The sequence below is a fragment of the Nicotiana tomentosiformis genome, chromosome 2, assembly GCF_000390325.3.
Source record: "Nicotiana tomentosiformis chromosome 2, ASM39032v3, whole genome shotgun sequence".
NCBI lineage: Eukaryota > Viridiplantae > Streptophyta > Magnoliopsida > Solanales > Solanaceae > Nicotiana > Nicotiana tomentosiformis.
Window position 1 is genome coordinate 69,871,570 of NC_090813.1, and position 27,633 is coordinate 69,899,202.

General features: G+C 36.1%; 3 protein-coding genes across 3 annotated transcripts; 1 reads left to right on the forward strand and 2 right to left on the reverse strand.

Moving 5' to 3' along the window:
- The first annotated feature begins 5,121 nt into the window (after positions 1-5,121).
- LOC104116436 (ethylene-response factor C3) lies at positions 5,122-6,392 on the forward strand. Its single transcript, XM_009627291.4, has one exon. The coding sequence runs from the start codon at positions 5,401-5,403 to the stop codon at positions 6,220-6,222; it is 822 nt and encodes a 273-aa protein (XP_009625586.2). The 5' UTR covers positions 5,122-5,400; the 3' UTR covers positions 6,223-6,392.
- A 10,707-nt stretch (positions 6,393-17,099) lies between these two features.
- On the reverse strand, positions 17,100-17,856 carry LOC104111645 (pathogenesis-related genes transcriptional activator PTI5-like). The gene has a single exon (XM_009621387.4). The coding sequence runs from the start codon at positions 17,797-17,799 to the stop codon at positions 17,245-17,247; it is 555 nt and encodes a 184-aa protein (XP_009619682.1). The 5' UTR covers positions 17,800-17,856; the 3' UTR covers positions 17,100-17,244.
- A 1,826-nt stretch (positions 17,857-19,682) lies between these two features.
- LOC138905001 (LOB domain-containing protein 27-like) lies at positions 19,683-21,525 on the reverse strand. The gene is made up of 3 exons (XM_070193504.1): positions 21,030-21,525; positions 19,891-20,656; positions 19,683-19,741 (listed from the first exon to the last, which is right to left on the reverse strand). The coding sequence occupies exons 1-3, from the start codon at positions 21,405-21,407 to the stop codon at positions 19,683-19,685; spliced, it is 1,203 nt and encodes a 400-aa protein (XP_070049605.1). The 5' UTR covers positions 21,408-21,525.
- Positions 21,526-27,633: the final 6,108 nt, after the last annotated feature.

Sequence of the window (27,633 nt, forward strand, 5' to 3'; positions counted from 1 at the left end):
CTGGTTATCCAGTCCAAAACAACAAAATGGCAAAAGTTTGTCTGAAACATCCACAACTAACGACGCAAGAAATAAGTGAGAGTGTTGCAAATCGCCTCCTTTAGACGCTCCAAGCTAGCATTAGCTGAAACTGTCACCCCATCAATCCTGTCATGTACTTCCTTGAAGGCTTTGACTGTGTTTTCTACAAGTTTGAGAATTTTAACCCTTATCTTTTAAACAACGGACCCAGTCTCTTTGGAGATGGCATGGACGTCCCCAACCGATGATTGAGTTGCAGCAAGAAGGTCCTTAATGATGGTCAGCTTGTTGTCAATAACAGTCAATTTTTCTACAAGATCAGGATCACTTACACTATGATGGGAAACACAGGCTTTGATCTTAGAATCAGGCTGAATATTCTTGACTTCACCCTCCTGTTTCTTCACCCAAGAACCCTTAACATACACATACCCCATACTGGCAAAGGCTCTAGAGTGTTAGGACTTTGAAATAGAAACAAAGGGGTATTCTGAGATAGAGATGTTGTGGGCTTCTAAGATATGGGTGATAGACATACCATAAGGTAGACTGGTGGGGTCATCAGCACTTTCAATTATGAAGTTTATGACCCATGAGGACAGTTTAACCTTAAGTTTGGTCACAAGACAGTAGACAAGAAAGGTGTCTCATTGAGAGAAGATGGAGAATGAGCCAGTGCGGGGAAGAAGGGTAGTTGCAACAATGTGGGCCAGAACTCGAGTTCCAAAACTAACATCGCTGGGACCTAACTGGTTAGGAAGGAAATCAGATGGACACTCATCTATACAACATTTTGCTTGATCAAAAGAGATTTCAAAGTCATCAGGCCAAGTATTTTTGAAAAGCATGGGAAAGCCAGAGCACTTACACTGAAAAATTGAGTCAAACATGGCATAATAAAGGACAATGCGTTTTCCTAGAACTAGGGATTCTAACTTATCAGGCTTGCTGGAATGAAGATTGGCATAAAACATCCTCACTAAAGGTTCATAAACTTTGGGAGGGGGTACAAAGAGGAATATAGACCATCCTTGAAAAACAAACAAATCCTTTACCTTAAAATTGAGGGCCTCCATGTCATCAAGATCGATTACTCTACCATGAGCAATGAGCTTGTCTTTGAGAGCAACAAAGAAGCACCTATTTGGGGTATCCCAGAAATTGAGGTCGGACTCTAGAGAACTCGAGAGGTCTACTTTGGATTTCTTGGGGATAAAAGATTCAAGGGGGTCTTCCATGGGCCTTTTGCCAAGAGCTTTTTCTCTTATTCGGTGAAAGTGGTCAGATGGTTCTGCCTGAGAAGAGACAAACCCTTTTGAGTGGTCAGACCCTAGGTATACTTGTTCTGGAGGCTGAGAAGAGGGTTTCCCCTTAGAACGAGTACTTTTTCTTGTGAAGACGGATGGATTCTTGGAGTGTTTAGCCATTGGAAGATTTTGAAGAAGGGTTTCTGGGCGATAAGAACAATGAAGACAAGAAAGGATGGTTCAGATGATTAAAAAGAAAAGGTTTTGACGGTTGAGTATAGGAAAGGAAAGGAAATGAAAGGGTGTTAGTGAACGGTTATGATGATTGATTTTTCGTTCTTGAAAGCTGTTACTGATGGGAAAACAGAGGGAAATCGGAGGCGCTTAATTAATGCGTACTTACAGAGAAAATAAAACTGAAAACATTAGACACACAAGAATTAAAATTAACACATAGGTCCTAATTTTTATGATCAAGCGAAATAATGCCAAGTAGTTCTCTTAGGGAGCAAAATCTATCTTCAAGTAAAGGCTTATTAAAAATGTCTGCTAATTGATCAGTGGTGCCAACAAATGATAATTCTATATCTCCCTTAAGGACATAATCTCTAATGAAATGATGTTTAATATCTATATGCTTAGCCCTAGAATGATGCACATGATTCTTTGAGAGACGTATAGCACTAGAGTTATCACAAAATATTTGAATAGGTATAAAAAATAGTTCATAGTCACCCAATTGATGAGACATCCATAGTAATTGTGCACAGCATTGTCCAATGGAAATATATTCTGCAATTCTCATTGACTACTTCCCCCCCCCCCCCTCCCTCCCACACCACCACCACCATTTCAAGTCTGCAATTCTCATTGACTATTTAAGATTCATCTATTCCTTTGCATATTTGTATCAATGTAATTGTGTATTAATCTTTGAACTGTATGTAATAAATGAGGACATATTAATTTTTTGGTGTATTGCTTTCTAAGTGTTGTGGTGATGAACACAATGTTTGTTTCTCTTCAAATATTTTGTCCTATTTAGGTTTATTTTTTAGTGAGAAACTTTTATCAATTTATTAATTATTATAACTTATGATTATATGCTTATCATAAAAATTATCTTATCTAAGCACATTTGTATTTAAAATAAAATGACAAATAGAATATTTTGTATTTGAATCGATCTAGAATCTAAAATTTCGAAGAAATTACGCCCTTATAAGTGTAAACAATTCTAAGGTTATTTAAGTCATTTTAATAGAAAAAGAGCTTATCAGCACTTTTTTATCAAATATTGCAGCAGCTTATTATCAATTTCAGCACTTGTATCCAAACACATAACTGCTTATTTATTAAATCAGTTTCAACACTTAAAAGTATTTTTCAGCACCTAATGCTTATCAGCTACTCCAAATCAGCTAATCCAAACGGGCTCTATTTCACCCCTATTTGCGTATCCTAACGATATCCAATAATGACCCGTGTTGCAGTGATTATTGGGGAGTCCATGTTGCTGCATATTGCATGTACGTGTGGTGTGGAACAATGAAATTTTTTATGGAATATATGACAAAATCTTTAAAAATGAAATATAACTAGAGAAGGAACAGTCCCTTTAAACTTTTAAAACCATGGAAAAAACAATAGGAATAAACTTAAAGAGTCCGTTTCCCACTACAATTAGTTTTTGAGTCACTCATTTGAGAAGTATTTCGCAAGAAATGGCTTTTCTTCCCATACACAAGAAAAATCTTCATAAGCCAGCAACTCAAACAAATGTCAAAGGTATCTCTTTAGTTCAATTTTTTTAAATAGGGAAAGAGAGGAAAAGAGAGTAAAGTCCTTTCCACGATATCCAATAACATCTTAACTACTATATTGGAGAGTAAAAATACAAATAAAAACATTTTTTTTAAAAGAACAATATGTAGAGCAATTAAATAGCATGTTGTTTGGTAATTATAACATGCACAAATCAGAAGAAGATGGTCTAAGATTTACTTTTAGAAAAAAATATATTATTAGAGTAAGAGAAAGTTAATTAAGAAAAGAAAAAAAAAAAGAAAAAAAAAGGAAATGTGGGATGCCTTCTCTTGCATTTGCGCTCTTGCCCTGGAAAAAAATGTTTTACCCCCCATCCACACACACTAATTTGTTTACATAGTTGAGAGAAAATCAAGAAATGGTGCACATGGGCTATGAATAGAAAAAGAAAATGAATCTAATTATCAACATTCTTTTAAGTGTATCTTAGTGATACGATCGATGAGATTATGGCCAACTAGGATCAATTAAAAGATATTGATCGTTGTCGTTAAAGAATTTTTGTTTCTTTATGAAAAACCGAAATCAACATGTGTGCTGTGGAAATGGAATAATGAAAAGATTATGGGATTTGTGGTACCGGAAATGACAAAATTGAATTTGCCTGGGTAAGTTTACTCTACTTTACCACTTATCATTATCAATTTTAATACTTTAATTATCTTAACATAGTAGTAGTTGCTTTTTTGTACAATTAATTAGTTTCAATTCTTAAATATACTTTTCTATCATTTGATGCTTATCAGCTATATAGTCAATTAAAACAAGCTCAAAATCTTACAAAGAGAGAAATATTTAGAATTTTAATACATTGAGCGGAATTGTTTTAAAGAACTGTGCCTTTAACCTTTTAAAGCTATAGGAAAGCAATAGCGAATAAACTTTCAAAAGAAACTTTTTTTTAATTACACTAAACCAAATAGTGTTTTGGTCACTTATTTGAGGAGTATTTCGCAAGAAATGGTTTTTCTGCCCATACACAAGAAAAACCTTGACAAGCCAACAACTTAAACAAATGTCAAAGGTATCTGTAGTTCTTCCAGGGCAAGAGAGGAAGAGAAAATTGAGGGAAAAAATAAAACAAAATGGAAAAGTGGAAACTTTCTCTTATCATGCGTATTTTCATCCTTCAATTGAAAGAAAAAAAAAACTCTTCTTCTTTTATTTTATTTTTACTAAATTGTGTACATGCTCAGGTTTTAGCAGGAAAATAAGTAAAGCAAAGGTGTGCCTAGCTAGCTAGGCTATGTTTTATCTTTTATGTTCTTTTGGAACTGGTCTCTTTCATTTGATCCAAATTTACTAAACTATATAGTTGTCTTTCTGATTCATTCGTTGTTCTTTTCTATCTAAATCGAACAAAAACTAGATCAATTTTTGCAAGTAAAAGATGACGTTCTTGTTCTTTCATTCTCCAAATTACCTGCTTCAGCTTTCAGGATTGCACTGGCGGTCCAGTAGATACACGAGGAAATAACCACCTCGTAATGTGAAGCTAAATCACACTAAATGCAAATAATATTTTTAGAAAAGAATCTTTAAAAACAAAAAAAGTTCTCGTCGTGATGTTTCTTTTTCTTTGTGGGAATGCCAAAATTAAATGTTAGGAGTAACTTGTTTCTACTTTCAGGCAAATAGTGAATCACGAACTGTTTGGTCGTACAGGATCTTTAATTAGTTCGCCGTATCTTAGCTAAATTAAGTACATTAATTAGCTTATGTTACCTGTGTCAGGCTCTTTTTAGTGTAACTATTTTTTTTTTTTTGGGCTTTCTGAAAACATATTAGAGGTTCAATGTGAACATTCGTTCCTTAACTAAGAAGTTTAAGGAAATTGGATTATGTAGCCTTATATTGCGATGTCAATGAAAAACTCAAAAACGTCGCAGTTCAAGGAACTAGTGACGAGAAAGCAAAACAATGAGACTTGAACAAGCCTTTTCATACTCTTCACCTGCTTCTTATCTCATTAATCATTTAGTATGGATGGATTAAAAAAATATTTAAAAAATAGCTTTTTCAGCAAACAACACAAAATGATTAGTTATAATCAAAGCATTCAACAAGAAAATATTAAAAACACTAAAGTAAACACCTTTCTTCGTGTCTAAATTCTGGTAATCATCCTTGAATTTAGCTTAGTCATAGTTTGTAGTACAAGCGTCCTACTGGCTTCCAATTCATCAATCGAATTAAAACCATTAGCTGAGCTGTTATTTCCGAGTCATCACCAAACAAGAAGCCAGCACAAAAGATAGACTCTCTTATAAATAGTCCTCAAGTAATTTTCTACAATATTATTCATATGAAATATTCTTTAAAGATGACTCATGTGGAAAAGAACCAACAACAAGAAGTGGCATGTGAAGAGATTTTAGAGAATGTTTGGGCAAACTTCATATCCAAGAATGAAGCTAATGAAAAGGCTCAAAGTGAGACAAATGAATTATTTCCTGAAAAATGGGAAGAACTACCAAGTCTTGAAAGGTTGCCAAGCTTAGGAAGATGGATATCAATGGGAGCTGAAACTTGGGAAGAGCTTCTTAATGGAATTCTTCCTCCTAATGACAAAATACATTCAAATGATACATCAACAAGCAAAAATGAAGATGTCAAAAAAGACAAGAAGAAGATGGTTGTAACAAGGCATTATAGAGGGGTAAGAAGGAGGCCATGGGGAAAATACGCGGCGGAGATAAGGGATTCATCAAGAAAAGGAGCTAGGGTTTGGCTAGGAACTTTTAATACTGCTGAAGAAGCAGCCATGGCTTATGATAAAGCAGCTTTGAGAATAAGAGGTCCTAAGGCCTACTTAAACTTCCCCCTTGAAACTGTTGCTCAAGCCATGGGAATATCTGTTCCTGAACAAAAATGGACTTTTCCACCATCAGCTTCACAAATAGGAGGTGCATATCTTGGCTGGGATGATCAGTCTATTTCAAATTCAAGGAAAAGGGTGTCCAGAGATTGGAGCATGTTTGAAGATTTAGATGTAATTAATCAATTACCTCTACAAAAGAAAATTATGAGAAGTTGGGAGGAGGATCTTGATCAGAGTGACTTGGACATCCTAGAGTTTGAAGATCTTGGAAGTGATTATTTGGACAGTTTATTATCCTCTTTGTGATTGAATAATTAAATTTTAAGTTGTAGACATACAATTAGGGAAGATAGGGGCATAAGGCACCTAGCTAAGTTAAAATGATATTCTTGGATATTATGTATAGGAATTTATTGGATGATTCATACTTTGTTTATACAAATTTATACTGTATGCATGCCACATGATTTTAGTTATCGCCTCTTTATTTCATGAATATTGAGTTGCAAAATTATAACTTCTGTATGTTTTCTAATTATCGTCTTAGTTGCATAATTAGCAAACGACGAAAGCTGGAAAAGTTTCTGAAGTCACTATTGAGTGGTTGAAGAGAATTGGCGGTTAGTAGTAGTTTGACTGCTTATGTAGTCTTTCCTTCCGATTTCTTTTATCTCACAGAAATAAAACTAAGTTTCCTAGAATGTATGTAGTCCACCAAAAAAAAGAAAAACTAATTTCTAACCAGAGAACATTTCTTCTCAAGAGCTAAGACAGAGGTTTGGCTAACCAACCATTCTTGAAAAAAATGAATCATTTTCTAGAAGTTACGTAGATCTATCTAGTCTAGACAAATATTGCAGAGTTCACTGATTACGTATAATGCTTTTCTAGACGGGAAGACAACCGAAATATTTTATATTACGTGCCTTGATCCGTGTTGTTTCAATTTAGATGAGGTAGCTTGACTCCGCACATACTTTAAGAAATAAAAAGAAATTTTTTGAAATTTGTGGTCTTAAAAGCTTAAGGGGTAAAAGTTTAGTAGGGCCATGACTTTTGTGTGCTTATAAAAGCTTCTCATTAAGGATAAAATATGTAAAATGAAGAGTTTAAAATTGAAATATTTCCAAATTTAAAAATATGTCATTTATTTTGGAACAGACACAAAAGGAAAGTACCTCGTCTAATTTGAAACGGAGGGAGTACTTTATAATTACTTCTCTTTGCGGTAAACGTGTGACAAAAGTTTATCAAATGGTCCATTTTGAATTTCTATAGCTCTCGGGTAGTTTATAAACAAAAAGTCATCAAGGTGTGCTTATAAAATTACTTTTGCTTTTTCAAAAGTTATGCTCGTTTATAATATACGTAAAGATGGCTTTGGAGATTTTAATTTTGTTGAGGTTTTGTAATTTAAGATGAAATAGTCTTAAAATGAGGGTGAATGAGAAATGGAGGGAAAAATAAAATTTTTGAGTAAAATTTTAAGTTTTTCCCTCTTGACAATGAGACATTGTCCCATATTGGAAAAGGAAAAGATTTTTGGTGGGTATATATATAATTGCTCTTCTTGTAGCTCTTAAAGAGTTAAGAAGAAAGCAAGCCTCGCGTCGTCGTCGCTCGCTCTGCTCGGCTCGGCTTCGGCTTCGGTCAAATGATTGATTGATTAATTTTTTGGACCAAATTTATTTGTTAATAGTAAATATTAACGTAAGATTATCCGTATTTGTAACGGATATGTTCCAATCCGTGTATTGACCACCAGCTGTAATAGCAGCCGCCTAATGCACTTCCCACTTCCCACCATGGCCAAGTGCTTGAGTAAAATTTTAAGTTTCCCCCTCTTGATAATGAGACATTGTCTCATATTGGAAGAGGAAAAGATTTTTGGTGGGTATATATATAATTGCTCTTCTTGTAACTCTTAAAGAGTTAAGAAGAAAGCAAGCCTCGCGCCGTCGTCGTCGCTCGCTCGCTCTGCTCTGCTCGGCTTCGGCTTCGGTCAAATGATTGATTGATTAATTTTTTGGACCAAATTTATTTATTAATAGTAAATATTAACGTAAGATTATCCGCATTTGTAACGGATATATTCCAATCCGTGTATTGACCACCAGCTGTAATAGCAGCCGCCTAATGCACTTCCCACTTCCCACCATGGCCAAGTGCTTGAGTAAAATTTTAAGTTTTCCCCTCTTGACAATGAGACATTGTCTCATATTGGAAGAGGAAAAGATTTTTGGTGGGTATATATATAATTGCTCTTCTTGTAACTCTTAAAGAGTTAAGAAGAAAGCAAGCCTCGCGCCGTCGTCGTCGCTCGCTCGCTCTGCTCGGCTCGGCTCGGCTTCGGCTTCGACTTCGGCTTCGGCTAAGATTATCCGCATTTATAACGGATATGTTTCAATCCGTGTATTGACCACCAGCTGCAATAGCAGCCGCCTAATGCTCTTCCCACTTCCCACCATGGCCAAGTTAATTTTAAGTTTCTTCCGCTTGACAATGAGACATTGTCCCATATTAGAAGAGAAAAAGATTTTTGGTGGGTATATATATAATTGCTCTTCTTGTAGCTCTTAAAGAGTTAAGAAGAAAGCAAGCCTCGCGCCGTCGTCGTCGTCGTCGTCGCTCGCTCTGCTCGGCTCGGCTTCGGCTTCGGATTTGGATTTGGTCAAATGATTGATTGATTAATTTTTTGGACCAAATTTATTTGTTAATAGTAAATATTAACGTAAGATTATCCGCATTTATAACGGATATGTTTCAATCTGTGTATTGACCACCAGCAGCAATAGCAGCCTCCTAATGCTCTTCCCACTTCCCACTATGGCCAAGTGCTTGCTCCACAAATAAACTAGTGCATGCTCCACCATGGAGGGTGGAGGGTTGTTCATCTTCAAAGCTGACTGCTATAAATATGTGCAGCAGCTGTTGAAGAAAGATACACCAAACTGAAAACGCTCAACTTTGGCTATACATTGCACTCCTTTCTCTTACCATTTCCATACGATTTTCTGAGTTTCTACTCCTTTGTTCTGCATTGATTTAACTTCAAACAAAGCAACTGTAAGTGTGATTTGCTACCGAACTTTGTGTTCGCTGAAACACTGGGGTTTGAAGTACCGCTACACCAGTGTGTGATTCGTTCTATCTTGGGAAGAAATAATCCATAACCTTGGGTATTAGGAGGTGATTAAATTCCTTAAGGAAACACTGTGAATTCAGTGGGCTCGAATTAATTACTGTTTCATTACGATAACTTATATTTTCTAGAATTATTATTTACAAATACAGCAATATTGGCGGGACTAACAATCTTAAGGAATTTAATATTTATTTCTGTATTTGTGTTATTCTTATTATTCTGCAAACTAAAACCTTTGTGGTTTTGTGTACTCCCGTTTTGGAGAGTAAAGCCTTCGTGGCATTTTGTTGGAGATTAAAATCTATGTGATTTTTACTCCAGTTTGAAAACGTTTATTAAACGTTTGTTTGTGTCATTCTTTTACAGAAAAAATGACAACTGAAAGCGAAAACCAAGCTGTTCCGACGGTGACTGCCAACGCATCGACAAGCCGAACACCTGCGTTGGCACCGGCAGAAAAATCCGAAAAATTTTTCGGGATTGATTTCAAGCACTGGCAGCAGAAGATGTTCTTCTACTTAACTACGTTATGTCTACAGAAGTTCATCAAGGAAGATGTTCCTGATCTGCCAGATAAAACTCCAGAGAATAAACGCTTTGTCATGATTGAAGCGTGGAAGCATTCTGATTTTTTATGCAAGAATTATATTCTTAGCGGACTGGATGATAATCTGTATAATGTATACAGTGGCGTGGAGACATCAAAAGAATTATGGAATGCGCTTGAAAAGAAATATAAAACTGAAGATGCCGGGATGAAGAAATTTGTTGCCGCAAAATTTTTGGACTACAAAATAGTAGATAGCAAATCTATTATTACCCAAGTCTAGAAATTGCAAGTGATTATTCATGATCTATTTGCTGAAGGTCTTGTCATCAATGAAGCATTCCAAGTAGCAGCAATGATTGAGAAGTTGCCTCCGTTGTGGAAGGACTTCAAAAATTATTTGAAACACAAACGAAAGGAAATGTCCCTTGAAGATCTCATTGTTCGGTTGAAAATCGAAGAGGACAATAAAGCTGCTGAAAGGAGAGGCCGTGAAAATTCAACAATAATGGGAGCAAATATTATTGAAGATAACAAAAAGAGGAAGAAGGCTTCTGTTCCGAAATACAACCCAAGCAAGAAGCGGTTCAGTGAAAACTGCTACAACTGTAGGAAAATCGGACACAAATCTACGGAGTGTTGTGCTCCGAAGAAAGACAAGAAAATGGGTCAAGCAAACATGATAGTAAAGCATGATTATGTTGATAACTTGTGTGCCATACTTTCTGAATGTAACTTGGTGGAAAATCCTAAACAATGGTGGTTTGATTTTGGAGCCACTCGCCATGTTTGTGCAGTTAGAGAAGCTTTTGCTACTTATGCTCCTGCTGGACCCGGAGAGACAGTTTATATGGGAAATGCTTCAACAGCAAAAGTTGAAGGATATGGGAAGATATTTGTGAAAATGACTTCTGGCAAGGTCATGACTTTGAACAATGTCCTTCATGTTCCCGAAATGAGAAAGAATTTAGTCTCTACTGGACTTCTTGTTAAGCACGATTTTAAGTGCATTTTTGTGTCTGGCAAGGTTGTCATAAGTAAGAATGAAATATTTGTATAAAAAGGTTACCTCACCGAGGGCCTTTTCAATCTAAATGTAATGGTTGTAGAAAACAATAATAATATTTCAGCTTCTTCTTACTTACTTGAGTCAAAAGATTTATGGCATGTACGTTTGGGTCATGTCAATTATAAAACCTTGCGGAAAATGATTAACTTGGAAGTACTACCTAAGTTTGAATGCGAAAAATCAAAAATGTCAAACATGTGTGGAATCTAAGTATGTTAAACATCTTTATAAGTCAGTTGAAAGGAATTCAAATCCTTTAGACTTAATTCACACAGATATTTATGACATGAAGTCAATACCATCTCGCGGTGGAAAGAAGTATTTCATAACTTTTATTGACGATGGTACTCGATTTCTGGTTCATAAATCAGAAAATCCCGACATTCATAATAATACGGTTATAGAATCAGACAATGCTGAGTTCTTTGAAAATATATATCCGTATAAAAAGGAATGTGAGTTATTTGGTGAAGGATCTAAACGACCTCGGGAAGAAACAAAAGAAAGTACATATAATCAGGAGGATCCAAGACGTAGTAAACGTCAAAGACCGTCTACTTCATTTGGACCAGATTTTGTGACTTTCTTATTGGAGAATGAGCCTCAAACATTTAAAAAAGCTATGACTTCTTCTGAATCATTGTTTTAGAAAGAGGCAGTTAATAGTGAAATAAAATCCATATTGAATAACCATACATGAAAATTGGTTGATCTTCCTCCTCGAAATAAACCTTTGGGTTCTAAATGGATTTTTAAGAGAAAAATCAAAGATGATGGCACTATTGATAAATTCAAGGCAAGACTCATAGTCAAAGGGTATAGACAACGAGAAGGTCTAGACTACTTTGATACATACTCTCCAGTTACAAGAATTACGTCCATACGGATGTTAGTAGCATTAGCTACAGTGTATGGTCTTGAAATTCATCAAATGGATGTTAAGACGGCCTTCTTAACTGGAGAGTTGGAGGAAGAAATTTACATGAAACAACCTGAAGGGTTTGTGGTTCCAGGTAAAGAAAAGAAGGTATGTAGACTTGTTAAGTCTCTTTACGGACAAAAACAAGAATCCAAACAATGGCATGCGAAATTTGACCAAACAATATTGTCAAATGGTTTTAAGATAAATGAATGTGATAAATGTGTGTACATTAAAAATGTTCTAAATCACATAGTCATTGTTTGCCTATATGTGGATGATATGCTGATAATAAGTAATGACATTGCCAACATAAATGCTACTAAGCGTATGCTCAATAGCAAGTTTGATATGAAAGACTTGGGAGTTGCTGATTTAATTCTGGGAATTAAGATCCATAAGACTCCTCAAGGTCTAGCATTGTCACAATCTCATTATATTAAGACAGTACTTGAAAAATTCAAGCACTTGGGCTTTAAAGTTGCAAAGACTCCAATTGACGTGAATCTTGCATTAGCAAAGAATAAAGGCCAAAGAATATCACAATTAGATTATGCTCGTGTGTTGGGATGCTTAATGTATATCATGAATTGTACACGACCAGATATAGCTTGTGCTATAAGTAAACTGAATCGATATACGAGCAATCCAGGCCAATCTCATTGGATGGCAATGAAACGAGTTTTGAAATATTTAGAACATACCCAGAACTTTGACTTGCACTACAGTAAATTCCCTGCGGTGATTGAGGGATACTGTGATGCAAATTGGATCACCGGTTCAACTGATTCTAAGTCCACGAGTGGATATGTATTCACTATTGGTGGAGGAGCGGTATCTTGGAAGTCATCCAAACAAACATGTATTGCCCGCTCTACAATGGAGGCTGAATTTATAGCCTTAGATAAAGCCGGTGAAGAAGCTGAATGGTTCCAGAATTTCTTGGAAGACATTCCATTTTGGCCCAAACCGTTGGCACCAATATGCATACATTGTGATAGTCAAGCGGCAATTGGAAGGGCTGGGAGCGTTATGTATAACGGTAAATCTCGTCATATACGACGAAGACATAAAACCGTTAGACAATTACTCTCTAGAGGAATTATCACGATTGACTATGTAAAGTCAAGTGATAATGTGTCGGATCCACTTACAAAAGGCCTAACTAGAGAGGTAGTTGAGAAAATATCAAGGGGAATGGGGCTATGGCCGAGAACAAGTCATTATGGCGATAACTCTACTTAGAAGACTGGAGATCCCAAGATCTAGGTTCAAGGAGATCAAACAAAGTCATTAATGACGGTTCAACATTGTCAAATAAAATTTTAGTCTGTTCTCGTGATGAGACAATGTTCAGTACCAAGGATAAAGCATTAAGACTTTTTAATAATTTCTAAATTTGATACGGGGTATATCAAATAGTGTATCTACATGATGACACGTTTAGCAATCACCTATGTAAGTGTAAAGTGTTAGCCGCTTCAAGGAGAACTTTGTAAGGCCAGTTCTCTACGCACTTATGAAACCAGGCGGTGTTCATGGCTGAAACGAACACAACAATGAGAACCAAAGACGGTTAAGGGTTGATTGTGTGACTTATGGTTGTCTAGGTATACACCAAAGATCGACGGTTCAAAGATATCAAATCTACCGATTGACCGAGTATATCCGACATAAGTTCACTACGGAAAGTTCAAAGGGAAACCTACTTATCCAGATGCGATTAATCCTTGCTTGCAAATCACACCGTTTTTCCATGCATACTTCCGTGATATAGCCATTCCCCATTCATGTGGGGGATTGTTGAGGTTTTTGTTATTTAAGATGAAATAGTCTTAAAATGAGGGTGAATGGGAAATGGAGGAAAAAATAAAATTTTTGAGTAAAATTTTAAGTTTCCCTCTTGACAATGAGACATTGTCCCATATTGGAAGAGGAAAAGATTTTTGGTGGGTATATATATAATTGCTCTTCTTGTAGCTCTTAAAGAGTTAAGAAGAAAGCAAGCCTCGCGCCGTCGTCGTCGTCGCTCGCTCTGCTCGGCTCGACTTCGGCTTCGGATTTGAATTTGAATTTGATCAAATGATCAATTGATTGATTAATTTTTTGGACCAAATTTAATTGTTAATAGTAAATATTAACGTAAGATTATCCGCATTTGTAACGGATATGTTCCAATCTGTGTATTGACCACCAGCTGCAATAGCAGCCGCCTAATGCTCTTCCTACTTCCCACCATGGCCAAGTGCTTGCTCTACAAACAAGCTAGTGCATGCTCCACCATGGAGGGTGGAGGGTCGTTCATCTTCAAACAAAGCAACGGTAAGTGTGATTTGCTACCGAACTTTGTGTTCGCTGAAACACTGGGGTTTGAAGTACTGCTACACCAGTGTGTGATTCGTTCTATCCTGGGAGGAAATAATCCATAACCTTGGGTACTAGGAGGGGATTAAATTCCTTAAGGAAGCACTGTGAATTCAGTGAGCTCGAATTAATTACTGTTTTATTACGATAACTTATATTTTTCAGAATTATTATTTACAAATACAATAATATTGGCGGGACTAACAAATTTATCCTTTTTTTCCCGTAAAGATCCTTTGATAATTACAAAAATATGAATTTTTAATTTCTTTCTATTACAGAAGGAGCACGTATAAGTAGAGGGGAAGGAAAGAGAACACCAATACAATTGAAAAAAAAACGATACTATTAGATTATAGGTCTTCTTTTCATAAATAAAAATATTGGAGAATTATCTCTTTTACCCTTTTTTTTCTTTTTGATATGGCCGATACCTACCGGAGTCCAGGGTCAACTCAGTGTCGGCTTAACCATAAAGCACCTAAAGCTATTGCTTTAGGCCCCAAATTTGGGGGCCCATTTTTGGAAAGAATAGGTTTATTTTCTTTTTTGAAAAATATTGAGTACTATTCGGAAGAAAATTAGATTTTTCATATAAAAAGAACGCCAACTTTTTAGCTCTGTGAATAAATGATCGTTTGACTTAAAAATAGGGAAATATGAATAACTCTATAAATCACAACATACTAATGAGGAACGGATTTGATAAGGAAATTATACTTCACTTTACCTTTAATAAGAAAGGTGTTAAAACTTTACATTCTCTTTCTTAGTTTATGCAAGAGCCACAATCTTTCATTTCACATATTTCATTAATTTATATACTTTGTCTTATATTCTTTCTTATATTTCATCAATTTACATACTTTGTCCTATATTCTTTCTTACTTTCTCTAAAATTTTAACTATTCGTTATTCAAAACTTTTGTTAGGATCGGGAAACCGAGTAGTGCGAAATTTAGCCAAACAACGTTATAATGATAATAACAAAGACAATGCAAGTTGATAATAACGACAATTAAAGAAGATAAAGAAGCCACTAATTTAACGTGGTTCGGTCAAGGTGACTTACGTCCACGAGCGGAGAGAAGCAATTTTACTATACCAACAAGATTACATAATTAGAGTATATACTCTAATTAATCTCAAACACCCCAAGAGAATAACCTCACAAGATCACTCCAAAGAAAGGGTTCACACAAGTGTTTCCCAACACTCACTCTTTTATAAAATACTCTATAATAAAATAAATGAGGAGAAAGAAAGACAAGAGTGAAAAACTCTTGAATCGGTGTGTTTACAAATAAGGAGAAACTCCTCTATTTATAGCAAGAAATCTTTGGCCTAATAATGAATATTATGTCATGGCAAATGTCATGATCCACAAATTTGTTATAATGGATATTATGTCATGGCAAATGTCATGAACTACAAATTTATTATAATGGATATTATGTCATGAAAATTTGGCCATATTACAATTTTGTTGCTTCTTCAACAACATAGTTAAAATCTACTTTCGATACTATTGTGTCTCATTTATCTATTCGTTCTCACATTTAAAGCATCCGGAAAGTTTTTGAAGCAGCAATACAAAATTTAGAATTAAGTATTCAAACTTCTTGAATCAAGTTCTTTTATTCTAACGTATCTTTTTATCTTATATTTGTTATTTTTATTTCATGGTTATTTAAAGAGAAGAGTTAAAAATTTAATACAATCCCCAAAAAAGCCCTTGATAAATTTTTGGCAAACAATAGAAAGACTGAATTAGAAAAAATAGGGGAGTGTATTTTAGATGAATAAGTCACTAATTAACCCAGGTGATAGTATTAAACTCTAAGAAGAAGAAGATTAAATAGATTGTAAATATAAAATCAAATAAAAAAGAATTATTAGAAGAAATCGATTATAGAAAATAATTAATAACTCTGCATCTCAAAAAGTAAAAAAGAAAATAGATTCTAAATAAAAATATCTATTAAATTGTTTTTTAAGGGCCTCCAAATAAACTTGTTGTTAAGCCGCCTCTGGGTCAACTTTGGATAATATACATAGTCAATAATCAGATCTTGAATCTCTATCCTTTCTTTATTTTAACACAATCATCGTGTGTCTTTTGACTGCTGACCACTTGGCAAAGTGATCTAAGCAAATTTTATCTTCTTCTCCACTATACATAATTACATATAAGGTTCTGTGTTAATCGCAAATGGGACTTTGGAATTTGTTAGGAGTGTCAAATGAGATAATGTGGAAACGTGTGGGTTTGAGAGTCAAATTCTTTTAATTTTGACTATGAATTCGAAAATAAAATTTACATATTTGGAAATTACATAAAATGTTATAAGTGCTAATAGTTAATAATTTAAAAATATTTAAAAGACATGAAAAAATAACAGTAAAACAATTTAATTGATTCTCAAAATTCGAATGGTGCCACATAAACTAACGTGGATGGAGTATATTTTTTTGGGTTAAATTTGATATTGCTAGAATTTATTTGACAATTCTTAAAAAGGAACTTGCTGTTCTGTTTCCCTTCGTTGAGCTAATTTTTTATAAGATCGTTGAGCTAATTTTTTATAAGATCGTTGAGTTAATTAAGAGAATAAATAAGTCTTTATATGAATTTATTAATACTCCCTCCGTTATTTTATGTGAACCTATTTTCATTTTTTGTCTGTTCCAAAAAGAATGACTTCTTTCTAAATTTGGAAACAATTTAGCTTAAATTTATAATTTCACCCTTAATGAGAAACTTTTATAACCACACAAATACTCTATGCCCCTTTTTGATTTGTTTAGGACCACAAATTCTAAAATACTTCATTTTTTTTTTAAAATTCGTGCGCAGTCAAACATGTTCACGTAAATCGGAAGGGAGGGAGTAATGAGTAATCTATTATGTTCGACGGTCCATTATATTCTTGGTCAGAGAATGACTAACACTTTAGCCTCTCTGTGGCAACCCCGCATATGATAGTGCGTTTGATTTGCGTTCTTGAGAAAAGTGGTAAACAGAATGTGCAAATTACAATTTGTAAACGAAGCGCTAATAAAATCTGATACAAGCTTTTTACAGATGAATTACATGATTAAAGCGCGCATGATGGTTGTAAACAATTCAAGAAGAAAATAAAAAGAAAGACTAGTATATAATGTGAAAGTAAAACACAACTAGATAGATATATTACGGAGACAATCAAACACGTCTAAATTATGCTCGAGGTGTGAACAAACTATAACTCCTAGTACAACTTAACATCGACCGTGCAATTGGTTCAAAGTGCCAAGAAATTCTCCATATACTCTGTCTTAGTATCTTGAGAAAATTCCGTTGAAATTCTTGATTCAAATGTATTAATCAACCCACTTGAAACTTCATTTGAACTAGAATTTGAATTGTTGGAATTAGTGTAACTATCTGAGCTCAAACTTGGGGGACGTAGTAGTAATCTATCTACTGAAGCAGAGGCTGTGACAACTTCAGACGGAAAATTGAGGAGTGCCTTAGCACCACGCATTCTAAAGGCTGCTCTATCATAAGCTATGGCAGCTTCTTCGGCTGTTTCAAAAGTGCCTAGCCATACTCTAGCACCATGTTTAGCCGAATCACGAATTTCAGCAGCGTATTTTCCCCATGGTCTCCGTCTTACGCCTCTGTACTTCTTTCCTATGGTCTGTGATGGACGAAGGACATTTTTGGGAATAAGCTGGTTTCTTTGGGGTAAATATGGGATGGTAAGGGCACTAGCTTCATTGAGGACTTCATATAGTACCATCTCTTGTGAGTCATTCTCATTAAGAGGCAAATCACTTTGGGGAGCTGGAACCATAGCTAAGAGGGATATAAGGTTATGGCTTTTGAAAAATGTTTCTGAAGTTTGGATTATGAGGTTGAGATCAGGTATTTAACTTGAGGAATACTAGAAAAGTTGTGGGGTCTGTTGAATTTTCTTTCGTGGAGGAAGAGGAAAATATGAGGAAACAAGAGAAAAATTTGTGCATGTCTTTTTCAATAGTTGGTGCGTTCGTGAGAATATTGTGGACACTGTTTACCCCCTTGTTTTCCTTGATATTACAAGCCTAGGTAATTGTTTGCATGTACAATGATATATGATTGAGGAAGAGGGATTATCAGACTATAATTTTCCACAGAATTGATGCCTCTGTTTGCGCAGTTGACCTTTCAAGTCTACTTTTTTTCGAGGTTGAGAGAAAAAAGATTGTCTTAAATAAATACATTTCGTGCATTTATTGGTTTAATGTGCATGCACATGGTAAGAGTAAAAAAAATTTTTCATGTCAATCTACATAAAGAATAGAAAGATGTTTAGTTGAACACTATAATTTGACAAAGTGATCATTTAATAAAATAAGATACTCTTGATAACAAAGAGGATAATTTTGCAATTAGAATGGCACATATTCGCTGTTCATCTTCCTTCAACCTCCAATTAATATAATCAGGTTGACCAATGTTTGGAGTTCTAGAGATGAGGTAGATGACTCATGTTTGGAGTTCTAGAGACCCAAAATTGATGTGACTTCACTGAGTTTGTAAGGGTTACCTTGGTCTTTTCAGTGGGCCAATAAAGGATAATCTCCAATCCATTTTGTTTTGGCACTTGACTTTTAATGAAGACTATAATTTAATAAACAAGGTTCATGAATCATCAACGAGAGAAAAATAAGGTACCAATTTTGACCACTCCTTGCTTTGCCTTCTTGTCGTATGGACAGGGCTACACATTTGTTCTATATGTAATGGTAATTATTAATTTGGACGAAGAACATTCTTATTTTCACGTGGTTTGAACAATAATTCTAGAAACTGACATTCAAATGACTACTTTTCATTAGTTGGAATGACGTGTATTCGATCTTGACATTTTATAGGACAATAATTTTATGAATACAATAGCCAACTAATTACGAAAACCCCAAAGGAAAGTCGAATTATTCAATTCACAATTGCAAGTAGTTGTTACCAATTCGAGAAGTACATATCATCAGGAAATACTTTAGTTGGAGTTTTTGTATATAGCAATCTGTTATGGACTCAAATCAGAAAATGGGCTTGGAGTATCAAGAAATTGGCCTTGGGCCTGAGTATAATCATGGGATCTTTACACAAATAGCCGACCATATTAATTGTTTTTACTTTTTCTAGTCATATACATAGATTATATAATACATAAATTATGCTTATATTATAGCTCCACCGGCTATTTTTAATATAAGGGATTGGATCGACGACTATGGGTTAATAGACGCAGAAATTGGGCGAGTCAGCCTAATTAAAGGCTGGCTGATTTTAAATGGAAACCTGGTTGAAATGAGCAACATGTGATTTTGGAGCAATTCTGTATCCCTTTCCTCTCGTCTCCCCTTCTTCTATTGTCTTTCAGTTCTGTTTGTAATTCTTTTGTGTTGATGAGTTTAATCAGTTATCTCTTCTGTGTTTCTTATTATCTATTATTTCTAACATCTGAAGTAGTCCTAACATTCTGAAGTTTAAAAGGCATACGTATTGGAAAGAGCAAGATTTAGAGAGTTATAATACTGTAAGAAAGGCAAACACTACATTGTACTTTTATCTGCTTTTCTATCTTTTAACGAATAACACGAAATGGATCATAATGGAATAAAATTGAAACTACCTTTTTAATCCATCGAGTTTGAATAGCCTCTACCTTAGAAACAAATGTAAAATGTGCTAAAATCTCTTGGAGGTTGAATCATCCATACTCTCCAAGTCACTTTGACTAGATTCCCCTTCAAGAATCCAAAAAAATAATAATTAGATATATATGGCTAAATTATCGGAGGTGTTATAAAAGCTTTTACTAACCCCTCTGTCTTCATAAGAAACGAAAAAAGTACGTAGTAGTTTTATAGTAGTAATATTAAAGTTGAACATTTACCTGGTAAATTTCTGTGGTTATAGTTAGTGAACTGATGTTGAAAATCTTCAGCTTGTCTGTTACTTCTTCCATCTGCAATATTTTGTACTGCAGAAGGCAAGGGAATTGTTACTTCACAATGTCCTCCACCAGTACTATCTCTCAACTTATCAGTCCATTGATCAGCAAAAGAAGCAGAACTACTACTTGGCATTATTGCACCGCGTATTCCAGTTGCACTACTAATTGGTCCAATTCCCCTTCCTCGTACATGTCTACCTGCAGTAGAACTTGGACTCACCAATTGATGATCGCTACATTCCTTTCTTCTCCTTCCTCGAGTAATTCCTTGCCCTAAATCTATATTATTGTTAAATGAACATCTTTGTTGATGTAATTGAACATGACCATTATAATTAGCCAGATGAGAAACTCCTCTTCCGTCTTGTAGCATAATGCTGGGATCTTGAAACCCTTGTCTTGGGATTAAACCAGTTTGCCTTTGTTCAATTGGATTATTATAATTATGGCTAGGAAAAACCCCATGTCCTTGTAAAAGTGTACTATAATTAGGGGAAATCGAGTTCAACAAATAATCTTCCTGATCACTAAGCGTGGAAATTGTACTGATTTGTCTTTGTGCCACTATCTGATCCAAATACCTTATCTCTGAGGGTGGAAATTGTACAATTTGTAGCTCTTTATTCCTTTGTTCCTCCTCCTTAAGCTCTTTAAGCTGTTGTTCCAACTTCTTGTATTCCCCTAACGGCCCATGAACTGGATCCTCCTGCGTTCCATCCATCAGAGGCGGAAGTATATATAGTGTTAAACTAATTAATCAGAAGAATTAAGCGGATGCAACCTATATTTAGTGGATTAACTAAACTCAGTATTTTCGACACCTAATATAGATTTATATATACATGAAAACCACCAAGATTTTAACAGAACTCAAAATCTCAAAAGTTTCGATTGAACCATAAAACCGTCAAGATTGAACCCATCAAGTATAATTTCAAAATTGAACTGGTCATCTTTGTCATAAATAATAGACATACATATAAAGATTATAAATATATGGTAATTAAGTTGAGACTCATATTTTCAAGATAGTGAGAAGCATAAATTCATTAAATTTAAAATTGTGACTCCGTTTCTACCTGCCATAACCTTGCTTCCCAGAAGAAGGATTTGATAGCTTCATCCCGTTGAGCAACATCATCTAAGCTTTTAATCTTCTTTGTTACATTGGAAATACCAAAAACCTTGTGAACCCCAAGAAATTCATCCATCTTGCTTGCTGGAAAGTGTCGCCACATAACGCACTCTCCTTCTATACACTTCTTTCTTTGATGCTTACATGAAGCACATGCAGGGCGATTACTACCAGCAACTTCGTGCGATTCTGCAGCATCAGCAGCTGCTGCGCCTGCTTCTGCATTATTGTTTTTGTTATCTGACATTCTTGATTCACCAACAAGGCAAAGAATTGAACAGAGAAGAAGATTGTTGTAAAAAAGATCTGGAAAAAGAAACATTATACTGCTACTGTTGCATTAAGTGTGCATGGCTTTCTGGGTAAGTTATTAAAATTAGAAGAGATATGAAGAAGGTTGATTCCTTTCTGGGGAGAGAAGAAAGCGGAGGCGAAAGAGTACAAATAGGGTTCTGCTAGCGGTTATATAGCTTTCTTGAAAGAAAAACAAAACAATAATTTAACCCCCCCCCCCCCCCCCCCCACAAAAAAAAAAGAATATGTCAAACTCGAGTAAAAGGGCATTTTTGTCATGTGAAGGGGTTCCAGCGTATATATGGATTCATGGTATGCAACTTTATACAATCAATATTTATAGTAATTTATATATAATTACATTATAAATGACGCAATCATTTAAATTAACTTAAACAAAGAAACTCTTTTTCCATAGTTTGGTTACATATTCCAAATACCGGATACAATTTGGTAATGCTGTAACTAAATGTAAAATTACGAGTCCGTCCTAATTTTCTAATTGTTAAAAGGCATTGATAGACAAATGGGTCTCCAAGACCTTTTTACTTCTTTTTCTAGGACTAGAAGGCCTCCAAAAAGTTAAGATTCAATTAGAACTATGCATACACACGAATTTGTATTTTAGAGATAAATGGAGATGAGACAAGAGACTGATAGTTTAGTTGGACTATAATTTCTCAGTTTTTTGGGCCTTTTCTCGACATTTTTTATTATTTAATTTCTATCTATTACATTGAGAAATCAGGAAAAGGAAAGCCGGACGATAAAAATTGAAGAAGAATTAAATGTCGACGATAAAATTAGTTGTTGAACGCTAACGAGTGCAAAACACACATTTAAATTGAGCTCGCTAGTGAAAGATAGTATAGTATAATATTGAATCAACAAGGATTGGATTTAAATAGTATTCTCGTAGTTTCTAGCTTGATTGATATCCAGGATGATCAACAGTTGAGATATATATGATTAATAATAAAATTTAACTAAGAATCTAAAATCTACCGCTATTGACTAGTGACTATCGAAATAAGGAATAAGCAATTAAGGTTATCAGTAGAAGAGGATAGGGTTTTGACAGAATAAGTACAAGATAATTGTTCGGGATCTAACTCTAGATAATTCACTTCCAATGTTCAAGTGAGTCTCTCGAATTCACTCTATTATTAGCTCAAACGTTCGTCAAAAACTCCTCTCTCGATTAAGTCTTAACCTCACGGGATGAACCAATTTAAGCACCGTGAAGATATGCCAGAATGCGTAGTGGATCGGTCTTTAGGAAAACCTCTTTTAATTATTCTCCTAACTAGATTTAATTAATGATTCAACTAGCCTGTTTCAATTGCTTAGAAGAATTTATGAACTTAACCAACAATATAATGCAAAGATATCACAAGTTGTGCCTCTTTCGATTACTAGAACAAGTGAATATAGATGCAACAATTAAATCTTCCAAAAATGATTCAAATACATAAAAATAGAGTTGTAATCCACAAGCAATCATCAATACACCAAATCCATCAAAACCCAAAAAGGATCTACTCCATAGACATGGAGAAGTTCTTCACAAATGTAACTAAAGTATAGGAAAACATAAACTCAATCCAAACTAGGATCTTGAGTGAGGAAGGAATGATGAAATCGTTGAGCTTGTATTCTTCCAACTCCGCCTTATCCTCCTTGGCCTCCTTAGGTTGAAATTGTATCAAAAGTCCATCTAAAATAGTATTTTGGGGTATTTAAGCCGCCCCCAAAACAAACCCCGAACGAAATTACCCTTTTTAGCGAAAATGGGAAGTCACTCTAACATTTTTGTGCTATCACGCCGCACCCCGTGCCGTCCCATGCGGTGCGCATGTAGGAAATTCCATAACGTGCCAAAAATTCATTTCTGGCCACTTTTTGCACTAGCGCCCTGCCCCCCGCGGGGCGGTAGTGCAATTTTTTTGTTTTCTCACTTTTTGACATCGAGACTTGGTTTTCGACCCCCGAACGTGATCCCGGCTTAATTTCTTGGGCTTCTACTCAGATTTCAAAGCTCCAAATAGCTCGAATTATCTCCACTATATTATAACGAACTGACCGGTCATTTTGAGTATTACAACCCCGTTCACCCATTTACTGCTAATCCTGTGTTAAATTAAAATTATGTGACTTGTCGGGGAGGTTTCAAAATAAATTAGAACACTAAGTTCCAAGACTTAAATCTTAAGTGGAAATAGGTTATCGGGGTGGGAATCCATTTCTGGAATTTTTTATAGGTCCGTTATGATATTTATGACTTGTGTGTAAAATTTGATGTCAATTGGACTTGAATTGATAGGTTTCGGCATCGAATGTAGAAGTTGGAATTTTTTAGTTTCATTAAGCTTGAATTGGGGTGTGATTCGTATTTTTAGTATTATTTAATGTGATTTGAGGCATCGACTAAGTTTTTATAATGTTTTAGGACTTGTTGGTATATTTGGTTGAGGTCCCGGGGTTCTCGAGTGAGTTTCGGATGGTTAACGGATCAAATTTGGACTTAGAACAAAGCTGGGAATTTCTGCCTACTGATGCAATCGCACTTGCGAAAATTATCACGCAGATGCGAGCTCACAGAAGAGAGCCTGGCATCACAGAAGCGTGAGGTTCACGAAAGCGGACGAAACCTCGCAGAAGGGCGACCGCAGAAGCGACAAAATGGTCGCAGATGCAGCCTGGGCTAAGGAGGGACTGGACCGCAGAAGCGGACGCCTCTTCAAAGAAGCGAGCCCGCAAAAGCGAAGGTCTGTCGCAGAAGTGGACACTTAACCGCAAAAGCATGACCGCAGATGCGGCCAAGTGAGCCGCAGATGCAGCCAAGTGAGCCGCAGATGCGAAAACCCCTGGACAGAATAAAATCAGAGGGGTTGCGGGATTTTGGCATTTTTGGACATTTCCAACACGGGTTGAGGCGATGTTTCAGAGAGAATTCACGGGAAAACTTGAGGTAAGTCACTTATGATCATTGTTAGTTAATAATATTGAATTATCATTGAGTATTTCGACTAGATTACATGTTTTTAAGGTGAAATTCGAGAATTTGGGCCTAAGAATTTAAAAATAAGATTTGAGGATTTTGAGGTCGAGTTGATATCGGAATTTGGTAAATTTGGTATGGTTGGACTCGTGGTTGAATGGGTGTTCATATTTTGTAACTTTTGTCGGGTTCCGAGATGTGGGCCCCACTGACGATGTTTTAGTTAAATTTTGGATTTTGTTGGAAAATTAGTATTTTTATATTGAATTGATTCCTATAATTTATGTTGACTGTATAGAATTAATTGTGACTAGATTCTAGGCGTTCGGAGGCCGATTCGCTAGGCAAAGGCATATTGGAATAAAGAACTTGCACGGTTTGAGGTAAGTAATACTTCCAAACTTAGTTCAGAGGGTATAAATCCCTGAATTACGTGTTATGTGAATTGTTTGGAGATGACGCACATGCTAGGTGACGGGCGTGTGGGCGTGCACCGTAGAAATTGTGACTTAAATAAATTCCGTAGACTTATATAATCAAAGAATCATGTCATTATCCACATATCCTCCACGTGTTGGAGAAATTGAGCTGAGACTCATATTAAAGATCATGTTTAGGCTACGTGCAGATATTTTCGGGAGCCACAAAGGTCTTATTGCTATTGAATTACTTGTTTAAATTTATAATTTTGTACTCAGTCACATCTATCATTTGCACATCATATCTTAGTCTCTGTTGTCATTCATTGATACATCGCATCATCATGTCGGGTTGATTTTCATGTGATATTTATGGGATCGCGCTGCACGCCGCAGCATGTTTTATTTATCTATACCTGTATCTGACTTATTATAGCATTCGAGCTGAAGGAGCCCCTCCGGAGTATGCACCCCCACAGTGAGCGCAATTTCTTTATATTTGGGATGGAGTTGCCTTATCTAATTATATTCGGGATGGAGTTACCTAGACATGGATTTGCCTTATTTTTTACATTTAGGGATGGAGTTCCCTGGGCTGGATTTGCCTTGTACAGTACTGAGTGACTGATTGTCAGTTATATATATATATATATATATATATATATATATATATATATATATATATATATATATATATATATATATATATATATATGTGTGTGTGTGTGTGTGTGTGTGTGTGTGTGTGTGTGTGTGTATGTGTATTTGGGATGGAGTTCCGTGGGCTGGATTGGCCATATACAGTACTGAGTGATTGAGTATTCTAAGAGTATGAGTACACGAGGTTTCCATTGTGGTACATCACATACAGCATATATTTTGGAATGTAGATATAGAGATGTCATATTCCTCATATCATGCAGAGTTTATTTATTTTACTTGTTTTGGGCTTATTTATTGAACTTGAGAACATACCTACATTTTTGTATTGTTATTTGTATATTGGACTATACCTATGGAGCTCATCACTACTTTCAGCCCAAAGGTTAGTCTTGTTACTTATTGAGTACACGAGGTCGGTTGTACTTATACTACACTCTGCACTTCGTGTGCAGATCCAGTTACTTTCGGATACGGCAGCTGCTAGATTTTAGAGTTTTATCTGTTGGAGACTATCGAGGTAGTTGCTTGGCGTCCGCAGACCTTTTCTCTCTTTCCTTTCAGTTGTTTGTACTGTTCTATATTTTCAGACAGTGTTTTATCAATCAGACTATGTTATCATTTAGATGCTCATGTACTCAGTGACGCCGGGTTTTGGGAGTGTTTTTATATCAGTATTTGTGAGATTTTTATATTAAATTTAAATATTATGTTTCCAAAATTAAAAAAATTTATGGTTTTTTGAGGTTGTCGGCTTACCTACTATTAAGATAGACACCATCACGACAGGTGTGATTTTGGGTCGTGATAAGTTGGTATCAGAGCCTAGGTTACATAGGTCTCATGAGTCATGAACAGGTTTAGTAGAGTCTTGCGGATCGGTACGGAGACGTCTGTACATATCTTCGAGATGCTGGTGAACCTTTAGGAAATTTCACTTTCTTTTATTCTGTCGTGCAAATTTGTTGATTCCGGAAGACTAAATTTTTGTTATTCTATTCTCTCACAGATAGTGAGGACATGTACTACCGGATCGGACGGCCAGCCACCAGTTAGGGCCACGAGAAGCCGGGGCCGTGGTAGAGGTCGAGGTATAGCTCGCACAGCAGTTAGAGCAGCACCTGTAGAACCACCAGTTGCTCCAACTCAGGAGCAGGTTCCAGATATAGTTGAGCCGTCGGGACCCGCTCAAGCACCAGTTATGCCTATTGTGATTCCAGGCCTTCAGGAGGCTTTAGCCCAGATATTGACGGTTTGCACTAGCCTTGCTTAGGTAGTTTCGGCTCAGGCCGCACCAACCACTTCTCAAGCTAGGGGAGGTACTCATACCCCTGTCGCCTGTACTCCAGAGCAGGTAGTGGAGGGACTTCAGATATCGGGGGCACTACCAATCCAGCCGGTTGCAGTTGTTCATGCCTAGGTGGGTCCTATTATGAATGAGAAGGAACAAAAGAGAATACAGAGGTTTGGGAGTCTCCATCGTCCAACTTTCAGTGGAACTGAGTCAGAGGATGCTCAGGATTGTTTGGATAGATGCCAGCGGATGCTTCATACAACGGGTATTCTGGAGACTAGTGGGGTCTCATTTACTACTTTTTAGCTGACCGGGGCAGCCTTCTGATGGTGGGAGACTTATGAGAGGAGTAGACCAGTTGATGCAACACCACTATCATGGCATGAGTTCTCCGTATTATTTCTGGAGAAGTCTGTGCCACAGACCCGCAGAGAGGAACTTCGCAAGCAGTTTGAGTATTTATGTCAGGAGGACCTGTCTGTGACCCAGTATGAGATGTGGTTTTCAGAATTGGCTCGTCATGCAGTTTGGTTGGTTCCCACTGAGAGGGAAAAGATCAAGAGGTTTATTAATGGCCTCAACGATCATTTTCGTTTTATTATGACTCTGGGAAATGTAGCAGGTGCTCAATTCGATGAGGTAGTTGACAGTGCTCGACGGCTAAAAATGGTCTGTACTCAGGAGCGTGAGGAGAGGGAGGCCAAGAGGTCTCGTGGTCCGGTAATTCAAGCGGTGTTCCTTCTAGGGTACAATTATATCAAAGCAGGGGTCGACCTTATAGGCTCGCTCAGATGGCTCGTCCAGCTCATCGTGGCGCATCAACTAGCCATGGTTCATACAGTGCTCGACCGAGTCAGTATTCTCTTAGTGCACTTCCAGC

Excerpts from the sequence above, each read along its gene's own strand:
- LOC104111645 (XM_009621387.4), bottom strand. The coding sequence starts at position 17,799 with ATGGTTCCAGCTCCCCAAAGTGATTTGCCTCTTAATGAGAATGACTCA.
- LOC138905001 (XM_070193504.1), bottom strand. The coding sequence starts at position 21,407 with ATGTTTCTTTTTCCAGATCTTTTTTACAACAATCTTCTTCTCTGTTCA. Across the intron at positions 20,657-21,029 it reads GGGAAGCAAGGTTATGGCAG|GAGGATCCAGTTCATGGGCC; the intron begins GTAGAAACGGAG and ends GATGGAACGCAG. Across the intron at positions 19,742-19,890 it reads TAACCACAGAAATTTACCAG|GGGAATCTAGTCAAAGTGAC; the intron begins GTAAATGTTCAA and ends GGATTCTTGAAG.
- LOC104116436 (XM_009627291.4), top strand. The coding sequence starts at position 5,401 with ATGAAATATTCTTTAAAGATGACTCATGTGGAAAAGAACCAACAACAA.